The 12,569-nt window shown below is 33.3% G+C and overlaps 1 protein-coding gene across 1 annotated transcript; it reads left to right on the top strand.

Moving 5' to 3' along the window:
* The first annotated feature begins 4,412 nt into the window (after nucleotides 1-4,412).
* Nucleotides 4,413-11,096, top strand: LOC138319554 (zonadhesin-like). The gene is made up of 6 exons (XM_069262706.1): nucleotides 4,413-4,696; nucleotides 5,152-5,878; nucleotides 6,383-6,415; nucleotides 8,958-9,107; nucleotides 10,361-10,429; nucleotides 11,048-11,096. The coding sequence occupies exons 1-6, from the start codon at nucleotides 4,660-4,662 to the stop codon at nucleotides 11,094-11,096; spliced, it is 1,065 nt and encodes a 354-aa protein (XP_069118807.1). The 5' UTR covers nucleotides 4,413-4,659.
* Nucleotides 11,097-12,569: the final 1,473 nt, after the last annotated feature.

The following is a 12,569-nucleotide window of genomic DNA, read 5'->3' as shown; positions in this document are numbered from 1 at the left end:
TCAAATCGATACACAGAATACGATTAACTCATTCAACCATGACATTTTATTATCAATCGTTCCAGTTTTAGCTACAGAATAGTTCAATGCTGATCCCAGGGTAAATGCATGTTCTAACATTAACCCTAGAACTGTAAATTGGAGAAATGTTAAAATAATTATAAAATTATCTGAAACGTTTGAAATAAAATAATTGTTGGTAGATCTATATTTGGTTTATCTATATCACAATTGTGAAAGCATTTCATTATCGTCCATTTTAAACTAAGTCTCTCTACACGGTTCATAAAGTCTAAATGTCGATATTAGTAATATATTGTTTTTTATAATTTACCTGAAATCCCATTGACGCTTCTCATGTGCAGGGAGCGATATGTACGATTTGGATAGCTTAGGTGATAAGGCTGGGAAAACCTTTTTGTACAGAATCCAAAGAAAACAAAATGTAGTGATTGCTGCCGGATAATAGGTTAACTCATGCTCAAGTTCGTGGACTGTTCTACCCATCGTATCACTGTGAGGAACGATGCTGAAACAAAGCAAGGGGATTATTTAATGTCATTTCTTTTTTTTAAATAATATGTAATTGTCTATCAAATATAGAAAAATTCTATTAGCAACATATATTGAACCTCATGGAAATGAGATATTTTGACTCATATTTGTTTTTATTTCTTAATTTCCACAAGATTACGTTATACGTTATAGTGTTTGTGACAGCTATCAGACTAAGTTAAGTAATTGAAATACGAAAAAATAAAGTTTTCTACCTTATATTTCAGAAAATGGGGTATCTATTTGTGAAAATATATATTACCCGGAGGTGTCATTATGTATTTTTATCCTTATTGCTCACGTAACATCAGCACAACATTTCAACATTTTTGTCGGTTAAGAAATTAATGCAATATCTATTTTCAGAATCGCTAAATGTAAAAATACTTACAAACTGACGAATAATCTGTAGAGTTATCCCTTGCATGAAATGATGTACTATATATCTGTATGGCTATACCAAGCATGAAATCATGTACAATCTGTATGTGTATACCAAGTGTACAATCTGTACGTTTATACTAAGTATAAACTTATTTGTAATTAACTGTGATAACTAGAACAGGTCGTTTAAAATCAAAATTCGCTTGCCTCTACAATAAAATCACATATAAAGATACAATATAAGAAATAATCCTGATATTAGTGATAGTATGATTACATTCACCTTTCGTAGAAATATATATCCGATGTCTACGAATACACTATATAAAGGTCATATACCCGGTCCTGTTACCTTTCTGGCTACACTATTAGGTACTTAAATGATGACCAGTACATTACAAGTCAGCAATCACATCCATTTCTCAGTACATTTACCAAATGATCTGCAGAAATAACCACGCCACAATCTGGTGAATGATTTTGTAAATGTATGTATGATAGGATTTAAATGTGCACTACCAATTTAAATTAATTCACTACCGATAGCTTACCTATAACTTACTTTGAGGGCTTGTAAATATTAAGACCTTAGGCAAAATAAACTAATTGCTTTTACTACTTACTACGATTCTTTGATATACAAATAATAGCAATTATGTAATATAACATCCTGTCTTTTCTGTTTAATGGGGGAAGGGGAGCGGGGGGGGCGGGGGGGGGGGGGTACATAACATACTGGTGGATTTAAACATATACAGTATGTATATTGTTGAACATAAAAACAAAAAAAAAGGTTAACATATACATTAAGCTGTTGTTTCAACTTACAAAAACATTTTCCCGGCTATAAAAATATGATTTTTAATTAAATTTGATTAAATTATTTACTCATATAAAAAATTACCAATAAAATTACAAATTAACATGCATACATTGAAGATGAGTTATTGTGTATATTTCAGAGGGTTTTTTTTCTTTTCCAACCACGAAACCGGAAATTTTATAACCATGTGCATTTCTTGTGGTAATATTACAAGAAAATCAACAATGGTATACAATTCTACAGAAGTACTCCACAATTATTAGTTTACTCAAACGTTTCTCGAAGAGAATAAACTGGTTCATATCCATGGACATTATCCGTTAGTAAATATTTACGAATGTTATGTGATCATTGCAATCTAGTTTCATATAAATAAGGCTGCTTTCGACTCGCAACACCCGGGTAAAGATAGTTATTCTCGGAGAGTTGACAGCCGAAGGCAGCCTAAGAGAAAATAGGGTTAACCAGGTATGTGTAATGTTACACGGTTAACAAGCGAAATCCGCGTAAGAATTAAATAACGGTAAAAATGACGTCACAGTAGAGTCACGTTTAATTTCTTGCCAGACGTCATCGTCACCCCTGCTTGTAACATAATAACGAGAGGAGACGGTCTATTCCTTCGTAGTGGCGATATCTGAAATTTTAAATTATGTAATAAAACAAATATTTCCTTGATTATTGTGCTCTAGTTCATAATATTTGCCCCTTGGTGGTGGTTATCAACAAGTGTTATATTTAACTCTTATAAAATAGTCGAGAGCACCGTAATCCATGAAATATTTGTATAATTTATTGACACTAATTTTCAAAATATATTTAAATTAATTAATTTCTGTTTATGTAACACTGTATTAATATACAATTATTTCCTTGATTTGTTGACAGTGATACTTTAATCAATTCGAACCACCAGGACATGTAATTTATATCAAAGGTATACAGTCTTCTGGTTATAATTAATGTCGACCATTACCAAGGAGAGAAATTTTAATTAAATATCTTAACTGCGTAGTTATTAAAATATCTATATTTAGATATTAATTATATCATTATTGAACGAACATACATGTGGTCTTTAATTATATGTGCGCAAAACTTATGAAGAAATGTTTTCCTATCTTGTCACTCAGAATACCTTGTATCTTATTAAAGTAAAGCGTGCTGAGCTATGTACTCACTCTAAGTGTGATCTGTTAGTTAAAGATATCTATCACGTTCACCGTCATTATATGACATGCCTGTTAAATATATCTAATGCCCTTTGGTATTGTGAAATACATGAATGAGTTTCATTAAACAAATGAAAACTTCTGTGCCCCTTGTTTGATAGGTTATAATGCAATCACCACTTATTGCATGCCAGGTCAGACCGCAAGGCTATAAAGGCATCCATTGTGTTAATTCTGTTTGTGGTCATTCAAGCGTTAACATATTCATTCATCACTGAAGTTTCTCTTATCTGGCATAAATTCATAAATAACCGCAATGATTTCGAGGACAAATTACAAACAATAATAAATGTTCTTCAAATTACCTTTTAAGGAATCATGTTAAAATAAAGATATCATAATGTTGCTTTTGGGATATGCAGTTCAATAAATATAAAAAGTATGTTATTCATTGTTAAGGTAACAAATAAATTACAAGCTTTTTGCTGTTTGACGAAAGAAAAGTCTTCATATATCGTTTACAATACCCTTACTACAAGAGGAGGGGAGTATGACATTTGTTTCACTAACGCCGGTACAATATATATATATATATATATATATATATATATATATATATATGGTATTACAGGCTCGATGATAGAATTATTAAGCTTTGGTCATTAACACAGATGAAATAATTAGTTGACGTCACAGGAATAGCCGTTAGGTGGAGAATACATCTCGTTATAAACATCAAACAGTGGCAAATGAACCGCCCCTAGATGGAGATACTATTGAAAGTTTTGCGCAATGTTCAACGTCAAAGACCTTTTATTAATGGTTCATTCGGACACTATCATCTTCCCGCATAACATGCGCGTCTATTTAATTTACAACTGCCACCAACATGCATGTTATTTCATATGAAAAAGTACACAGCCTTGTCTTAATCACATAGCTCCATGTGGACATTACGTCATCCTTTTAATGAGACGTTTTCTCACACAATGAAGTAACACTAGGTACACTCCCAGAGAAGATTACTTCACAGTTCCAAGAAGATTCCAAAAGATAAAATGCTTAATTCGGTGTCGGTGGGAACAAACTGCAATAAAAATAATTCATGTAAATTCAACATAACGGCAATGAAATATTTGACGAATGATACTCATAGGCGAAATGATATAACTTCCATTGTCTTATGTTTTGAGCGGTTCACATGTAAAGCGGATGTATTTTTATTTGTCACTATAAAATATAACTGATAAACGAGGTTAGTTATTGCTAAGCACTGTAAGTCGTGACGCGGGCTGATGCTGTATGAAACTGCCCATCTGTAATTGCTACGCTAACAGAATTATTTTGACATTGTATATGAATAATTCAACACGGTTTTCTCCATATTAGCATTTGCTAAATGACCAATAAATCAAAATGAAAATAAACGTTATACGCCTTTTTCATTTGGGTCCCAGTTACCAGCGATATTTTCGATGAGGCTATATCGTTTGTTAAAAAGTTGATTTTATGTGAAATCTAGAGCAAAGTGGTGCTTTTTGTGAGACACGTGCTGATGTGTACCGCTCCTATCGTTGCACGTCTGCCAAGTTCTGACTTCCATGTTTAATTAATTGTTAACTCGTGACACCGTTTGGCATACATGATTAAATCTAGGAATCGTTTTGAAGGTCCGTGCTCGAAATATAATATATGAGAAAAGGGATCTAATCGTTATTCTCCGCGATGGAAATGTTCGTCTATACGTTGCTATGGGTAGTTGGTAAGTGTGTCATTTATTTATCAATTATAATGACTTTGTTTACCAGATAATAATCAAGATAAACTTTGTTTAAGTTAGGCTACATGTTAGATTATTTGCAATACATGCATTGGTATGTTTGTTGCTATATTGTTAATGTATATGATCCTGTAATGTACCATACGCCGATTTATATCTTCAATAAGCGAATGTACAATATAAATATTTTTTGGTGAATGTGATAGCAAGAAATTACGAAAAAACGAACATTATTCATATGTTACCATTTTTATTTTGTAGTAATTTTTATTTGAGAATGTCCTAAAGTTGATTTAATAGTGGATTTGTTTGTGTTTTTTTAATTTATTTGCCATCATATCTCATCTGTATGTCTTGTCGTTGAGACCGTTATTCACATTTTATCAACTAGTATATGTTTATAAGCAGAGATGTATACATAACTCATGTGTTAACAGGTCATTATACCGTTTCGTCACAACCCTTAATCACCACAAAGCCGTTAACAACGCGCCGGGGCCAGACGCCTGATCTTTCTGGAAGTAAACAAAGGCATCATGTTCTACTGTCTAACCGTCTGACACCCACACCACCGCCGCCTGCTCCAATGGCACCCCTAATATCCAATAGCGTGTTCAAACCCGATTTATCCATGGACAAAAAACGGACACCCATTAAAAATAAACAAGTTATAAACCAGAGGCCTGATGACAGGAATACTCTCCCTGCTATGAATACAGATCCTGGAACTAATGGTCCAATCCAACCACCAGTGGATCCAATTCAAGTTCCAAATGATCCCCCAAAGAAACCATTGGATCAGGGACAGATACCAAATGACCCCGTTATAAATCCTAGTAATCCTCAGCAAAGCCCGATGAATCCTCCATCGGTACGTAGTCAGGAAGGTGTACCTACAGATCCGGGCATGGGTGCTGGAAATCCTAACCAAGGCCCCATAGATCCTCCGACGGTACCTAAAGATCCATCTAGAGGGCACGTAGATGTAGGTAAAGAACCAAGCGTACCCAATCCAGTGATCGAACCTCCTCCTAAAGAATCAACTGTTATTGACCAAACCACGACAGCAGCGCCGCCTGTAGTGACACAAGGCTGCCCGGAGTATTCCTCATCCTACAGGCGAGACAGACTCTACATCCTATATAACAACGAAAGATGTGAGATGTAAGAACATTTATGTTAGCCTGGTCCTGATCAGAACCTGCAGCTCATTTGCTGCTTTTAATTAATGCAATCAAAGACAACATAATCAAATTGATGTTGTTGAAATGTTCATTTATTAATGACCTAGTTATCGTATCAAAATATTAGTTGTTATACAATCATTATAATTGATTTACTTACTCTCATGATAAATACCAGTAAAAATCCTTTGATGTTCATATCATAACAATATAATCATGTTCAGTTTTGTTCAATACATGATTCTACTCCTTGGCAAACAATTCCTACCGAATGATTTTTAGGAACAACACGAATTTACTGTTACTTCAGATTATCACATCATAAGTCTTGGCGTTTACATTTCTCAGTAAGGTCATGTATCAATATACAACACTTATTTATAAACATGTATTAGGATAGAGATTTAAATGAACTTCGATATAACAGTCATATATTCACTATATCACTACATTAACTATACAAATTTTATATTTCCCTTTTCAGTGAAGTACGATTAAAAAGGCATAAGAGGAACAGGTAAGTATTGGTAAAATGATATCTTATTTTCTTAAAGATAAGAAATTCTAAGATGGCCACAGCGGCAATAAACGCCAGAGAAGATACTGGAACTGACTTTTTGTCAGTTTCGTTTGTGGACAAGATAACTTAAAAGTGAAACACTGAGCTATGGTTACTAAACGGTTTCTGTTGTTGATTGAAATTTGCAGCAGTGGCTCTGATACATGTAGGGACATCTATAAAGAGTATAGATGTATTAATGACTTTCTGATGGAACTCATCACTGTTATTAAAATTGACTAAAGAAGTCATAAGAATTGTTAGCTTAACCAGTAAAATAAAATTATTCACATGAAAAGCTTTCTGTTATATCAAAATAATGAAATAAGGTCACGGTACTTACGTTTTAAAAGTATCAAACAGGCAATGGAAATTGACATCTGAAATAAAAATGGATGCTGTAAGTAGGCTGAATTTCGCAAAATAACCTCACCATGACCTGCTTTTTAGAAATGACCTAGGGCAATGTAAATTGACATCTAGAATCGACTAACAAATCTGAAGTAAAGTTACGCGAAATTAGGTAGTACAGTGTAATAGAATATCTTGTTGCCAGATGTCAATTAGTAAAACCAAAGAATATCTTGTTGCCAGATATCAATTAGTAAAACCAAAGAATATCTTGTTGCCAGATATCAATTAGTAAAACCAAAGAATATCTTGTTGCCAGATGTCAATTATTAAACCAAAGAATATCTTGTTGCCAGATATCAATTAGTAAAACCAAAGAATATCTTGTTGCCAGATGTCAATTAGTAAAACCAAAGAATATCTTGTTGCCAGATGTCAATTAGTAAAACCAAAGAATATCTTGTTGCCAGATATCAATTAGTAAAACCAAAGAATATCTTGTTGCCAGATATCAATTAGTAAAACCAAAGAATATCTTGTTGCCAGATATCAATTAGTAAAACCAAAGAATATCTTGTTGCCAGATATCAATTAGTAAAACCAAAGAATATCTTGTTGCCAGATATCAATTAGTAAAACCAAAGAATATATCTTGTTGCCAGATATCAATTAGTAAAACCAAAGAATATCTTGTTGCCAGATATCAATTAGTAAAACCAAAGAATATCTTGTTGCCAGATATCAGTTAGTAAAACCAAAGAATATCTTGTTGCCAGATGTCAATTAGTAAAACCAAAGAATATCTTGTTGTCAGATGTCCATTAGTAAAACCAAAGAATATCTTGTTGCCAGATGTCCATTAGTTAAACCAAAGAATATCTTTTTGCCAGATGTCAATTAGTAAAACCAAAGAATATCTTGTTGCCAGATATCAATTAGTAAAACCAAAGAATATCTTGTTGCCAGATATCAATTAGTAAAACCAAAGAACATCTTGTGGCCAGACGTCCACTAGTAAAACCAAAGAATATCTTGTTGCCAGATGTCCAATAGTAAAACCAAAGAATATCTTGTTGCCAGATGTCCAATAGTTAAACCAAAGAACATCTTGTTGCCAGATGTCCATTAGTTAAATCAAAGAATATCTTGTGGTCAGAGGTCCACTAATAAAACCAAAAAAATATCTTGTGGCCAGACGTCCACTAGTAAAACCAAAGAATATCTTGTAACCAGTCCTCCGCTAATAAAATGAAAGTATATCTTGTGGCTAGAGGTCCACTAGTTAAACAAGAGAAAATATTATTGTCAGACGTCCAATAGTTAAACCAAAGAATATCTTGTGGCCAGACGTTCACTACATGTAAAACCAAAGAATATCTTGTGGCCAGAGGTCCACTAGTAAAACCAAAGAATATCTTGTGGCCAGATGTCCATTAGTTAAACCAAAGAATATCTTGTGGTCAGAGGTCCACTAGTAAAACCAAAGAATATCTTGTGGCCAGAGGTCCACTAGTAGAACCAAAGAAGATCTTGTGGCCAGACGTCAACTTGTAAAACCAAAGAAATTATTGTGGCCAGTCGTCCACAAGTTTATAACTACAATTCACGCAGCATTGTTATCATGAGTTGACAAAGAATGCATTGTTTAGTGTTGTAGACATTTAAAAAACCACCATAATGAATATGCTTTCAACTTTGCTATGGTCTATATATCACCATTAATTCATTAATATATATATATATATATTGTGCTTTATACAAAATATTTTTTTTTTTAATTTTGTATAGCAGGGTTGACCTTTTCTATATTTCGGAATAATAACCAAAGAAATTGAATATATTTACATCAAATGTAATATAATAGTAAATAAACACGCTTAAATTAAATCAGTATTTTACCTCTAGACTAGAGTATCTTGGCCAGAAAGGGAGAGGAAGGTCAGAATGTAAAGGTAATAATTGTAGTTCGATTACCTTTCTCGAGTCTAAATGCTCCCTTTATGGAAAGTTTCAGGGGTTTGGGCTTATGTTTTGAATATACCATCACTTTCAAACGTGATGCCAGTCCCAATACTATATTCTTTATGATGATATTTTATGAAGATCTAAATATATTCACTCAACTATCACAGTTCTTTGTTTGGTACAGAGGAGAATTCATGTCAGTGAGGTTCAGGAAGACCAACCAACCAAAGAATAAAACGAAGATCAAAAAGGAACCAGTGACGTGTGAAGAGTTTCCGGTAGATGAACACGGAGGCATTACATCTATCCTCACCCGTCCAGACCAGTGTAAATTGTAAGTGTGAAACATACGGTATTGGTTCGAACAGTAATTTTACAGGGTTGAAAGCCTCCATTCAGTTCTCTCTGTTCATGTTTTCACAGACAGGAACCCTAGGTTACACAATAAGTTATTACCAGGACTAATGACAGTTTATTTCAATATTTAATTTCTGCTTTATGTTCACTTTATAGTTCAATGTTTTATAAACAGAAACCATCCGTTTCTTTGATTAGTCATATTAACAGCAAACATCATTTAAGGATCTGTCTGGTTAAGGTGTCGTAGAATCTGGAGAAAAATCACCGACCTGTAGTCCACACCTGCCATTGTAATATTTGGGATTTTATCTAACGATCACATGGAGAGTTGGTTGAAATGTATCGGGACATTTTAACCAATCGGTCTCCATACCCCCATGTCACTATCTATGTTTTCTTCCAAGATTGAAAAAAGCAAACATTCACCACCGCATGATTAACATCAAATTTGGAGCAATAGTTCAGACCTGTTTAGGGAAATATACTTTGCATTGGTGACATAAAAAAGGGGGACAATAGGCTTCATAGGTAAATAGTTCAGTCTTGTTCTCTTATAGTTTGCTGAAAATAAGTCTTACATGTATGATTAAATTTAAATAAGTCAATTGGGTATTAATTAGGCATTAACCTTCATGGTTTTACTTATTTTTACTTTTAATAAAATTATTTCAGTTGTAGTATATTGATATATGTGCTAATAGTTTAGTTTTGCAAATGACCGTACCGTTTTCAAATAAGTTTTCGCCAAAACGGTCTTCGTGTATGACGTCATAATGCTCGACTTACAACTCTTTCAGATGATGCCAAAATAACCTCAAAATCCTAACCAATTGAAAGGAATGTCACAAATGAAAGTGAATTATTTCTATAGGATAGGGAGATAGCTTAATGCTTATATCATCATTATTTACTGATATCAGGGGTTTCTGCATTAAAATGGTTAAAAGTAGACTAGGGAAACCGTATATCAAAGTTAATAATATTAATATAAGCATTAAACTATCTTGCTATCTTATATAATCAATCGTTTATATACAAGAAGATAGGTTAATGCTTAAATAAATACCACACAATACAAATATTGCGTATCATTATGTCATTTTATACAATTGTAAAATAACCAGAAATAAAAATACTGCTCATGACATCACGTGAACCTAATTTAGCATCTCATCAGAGTGGATAAAGAGCACAAGCCTATTACTTACATGTTTGGTTTTATTACAGAGAGCTGTCAGTGGAATTAGCACCCATGCCTACCTCTCGAACCAGGCGGAAAAACAAGCGAGGCAAAAGGTAATATAATATTGTATATCATTGTTCGTGTTCTAATGTAACACTATGACGACCAACATGTCACGCGTTATAACACTCGTAGTATCACGTGTCGTTATTTTGTGTAAGTAATTCTGTAACATCACAATGGTGTCGTTTTATTGTTAAAGGAACATCTCAGATCAAATTTAAAATTTAAACGAAAATCTAGATAATTGTATGGTTATAGCGGTATATGGATTACAAAATCCGACTTCATAAAATGATATTGACAACAATGTAATTGGCAGGATTAGACATCGATAATCTTGATGAATTCCAGTAAGCTAACGAAATGATGAAGAAATTGATATCACAATATACGGTTAATGTCTGCTGGAGTTATCTCCCCTCAGTTGCTACATTAATGTATAGTTATTATACAGTTACTGTCTGCTGGAGTTATCTTCCCAAATTTACTATGCATGTAACGTGTATCTATTTAGTTCTATGAAGAGGTTTTTACTTAGAAACATCAGTGGATTTATATGAACTTACACACAACACACTTTACAGTATGGCAACGCTTTAATCGCCTATGGATACATTATGACATTATGATTGTAAATGCATTTTTTTCCTATTGATTTCCGTTTACAGGTTTCATATTGATTTCAGAAGGCCGAAATACTCTCCAGTGGCATTGTGAGGAGGCCGTGCTGTCGTGCAGCAATGATTCGCAAAGTTAAACATCGCTATATGTTCCATGATGTCCAGATTAACAAGTTTGTGTATTTAATGGTATGGTCATGTATAAGATAGTTTACGTTTTAAAGTGTGTGTGTTATTGTACATGCAACGAGAACATTATGGATTAGGATAACCGCAGTCTTGAGCAAACTCGGCGTTTTCTAAGAAAATGAAGACTTTACATTTTAAATATGTAAAGTTTGTTCAAGAAATAGCTTTATGATTGTAAGATGAGTCATTTTATGCAAAATTGTCAGTATTGACAAATGCTTATGTGCACCATCTATATATTATAGGTGGTCACCATAGTAATGTTAGCTGCGATAATACACATATACCATGCTATTCAAACCAGTACTCAATGTTCAGGATATGATGCAATAATCAAATAATAAACATAATTGGTGTAATAAAAGAGCACCAAATTATACCATCCATAGAAATAAAAGATTTACTTAAAATCGTTTGTGTCAATTATGTTTTTATGTTCAGGCTGAAAACGGTTTAATATGCATTGACACCTTTACCTTAACGTTTTGACGAATATAATAAGCATATTTTGTGTTAGTTAACATGTAGCTGTAATATGAAAGAAAGAAGATACCATAAAAATGCTGAAGGTTTCTCTCTTCCCCAAATATGCGAAATATGCCATTATGCGTATGACACAAGTTTGAGATATGGTTGTAGGTAAGATAATGGTTATATATTTGGTTTTGTGCGTACACCTTGATTAACATGGCATTATTATCTATGAACAGTCTCTCTTATAAATTTCATAAACATATCATTCCCTATCATTATGGTGTGACAACAAAATCACAACCAATTGTAGAATATATGAATGTCAAACCTTGGACACACCTTAGTTTGGACGTTAATGAATTACACCGCGGATTGTGATTTCGTTGCCACGCCTTCAATTAAAAGTAGGGAAGAATACAATCGGTTATTCTTCTAAAAAAAAAGAAAAAAAAGTAAATTTGCAGCTCAGCAAGTGAATATTTTTTAAGTTAATGCAAACATATTTAGAGAATGGCGTACGCTACATAATATAACATAAAAACGTAATGGCTAAAGTCTAAGTTTAATTAAAAATGGTAATGTTCCACAATATGTTAAGGTCATCATTTTTCTGCCTGCACAATATCTTACCGTACACAAGCGTGATGACAGTATATCCCATAGACGTTGGTGAACGGAAGTTGGCTATAAACTATGCTGAATTTACCAGACTTTTTACACATATATTGCTCAAATGCCACTTCATTCAGGAGCTTTGTCTGTCATACCTCACAAAATTGAGCCGTGAAGAATGACCTGACGAAAATCCGCGGCACAATCAATGACAATTTAACTTGGTTATTTGATACATATCAAATAAAGGGTTGTAGGTTTTATAAATAAACCGAGATTGGTTATCCTCAAGCCA

The sequence above is a fragment of the Argopecten irradians genome, chromosome 3 (assembly GCF_041381155.1).
Source record: "Argopecten irradians isolate NY chromosome 3, Ai_NY, whole genome shotgun sequence".
Lineage (NCBI taxonomy): Eukaryota > Metazoa > Mollusca > Bivalvia > Pectinida > Pectinidae > Argopecten > Argopecten irradians.
Note: the sequence above shows the minus strand (reverse complement) of the source record. Positions and strands in the feature narration are given on the sequence as shown.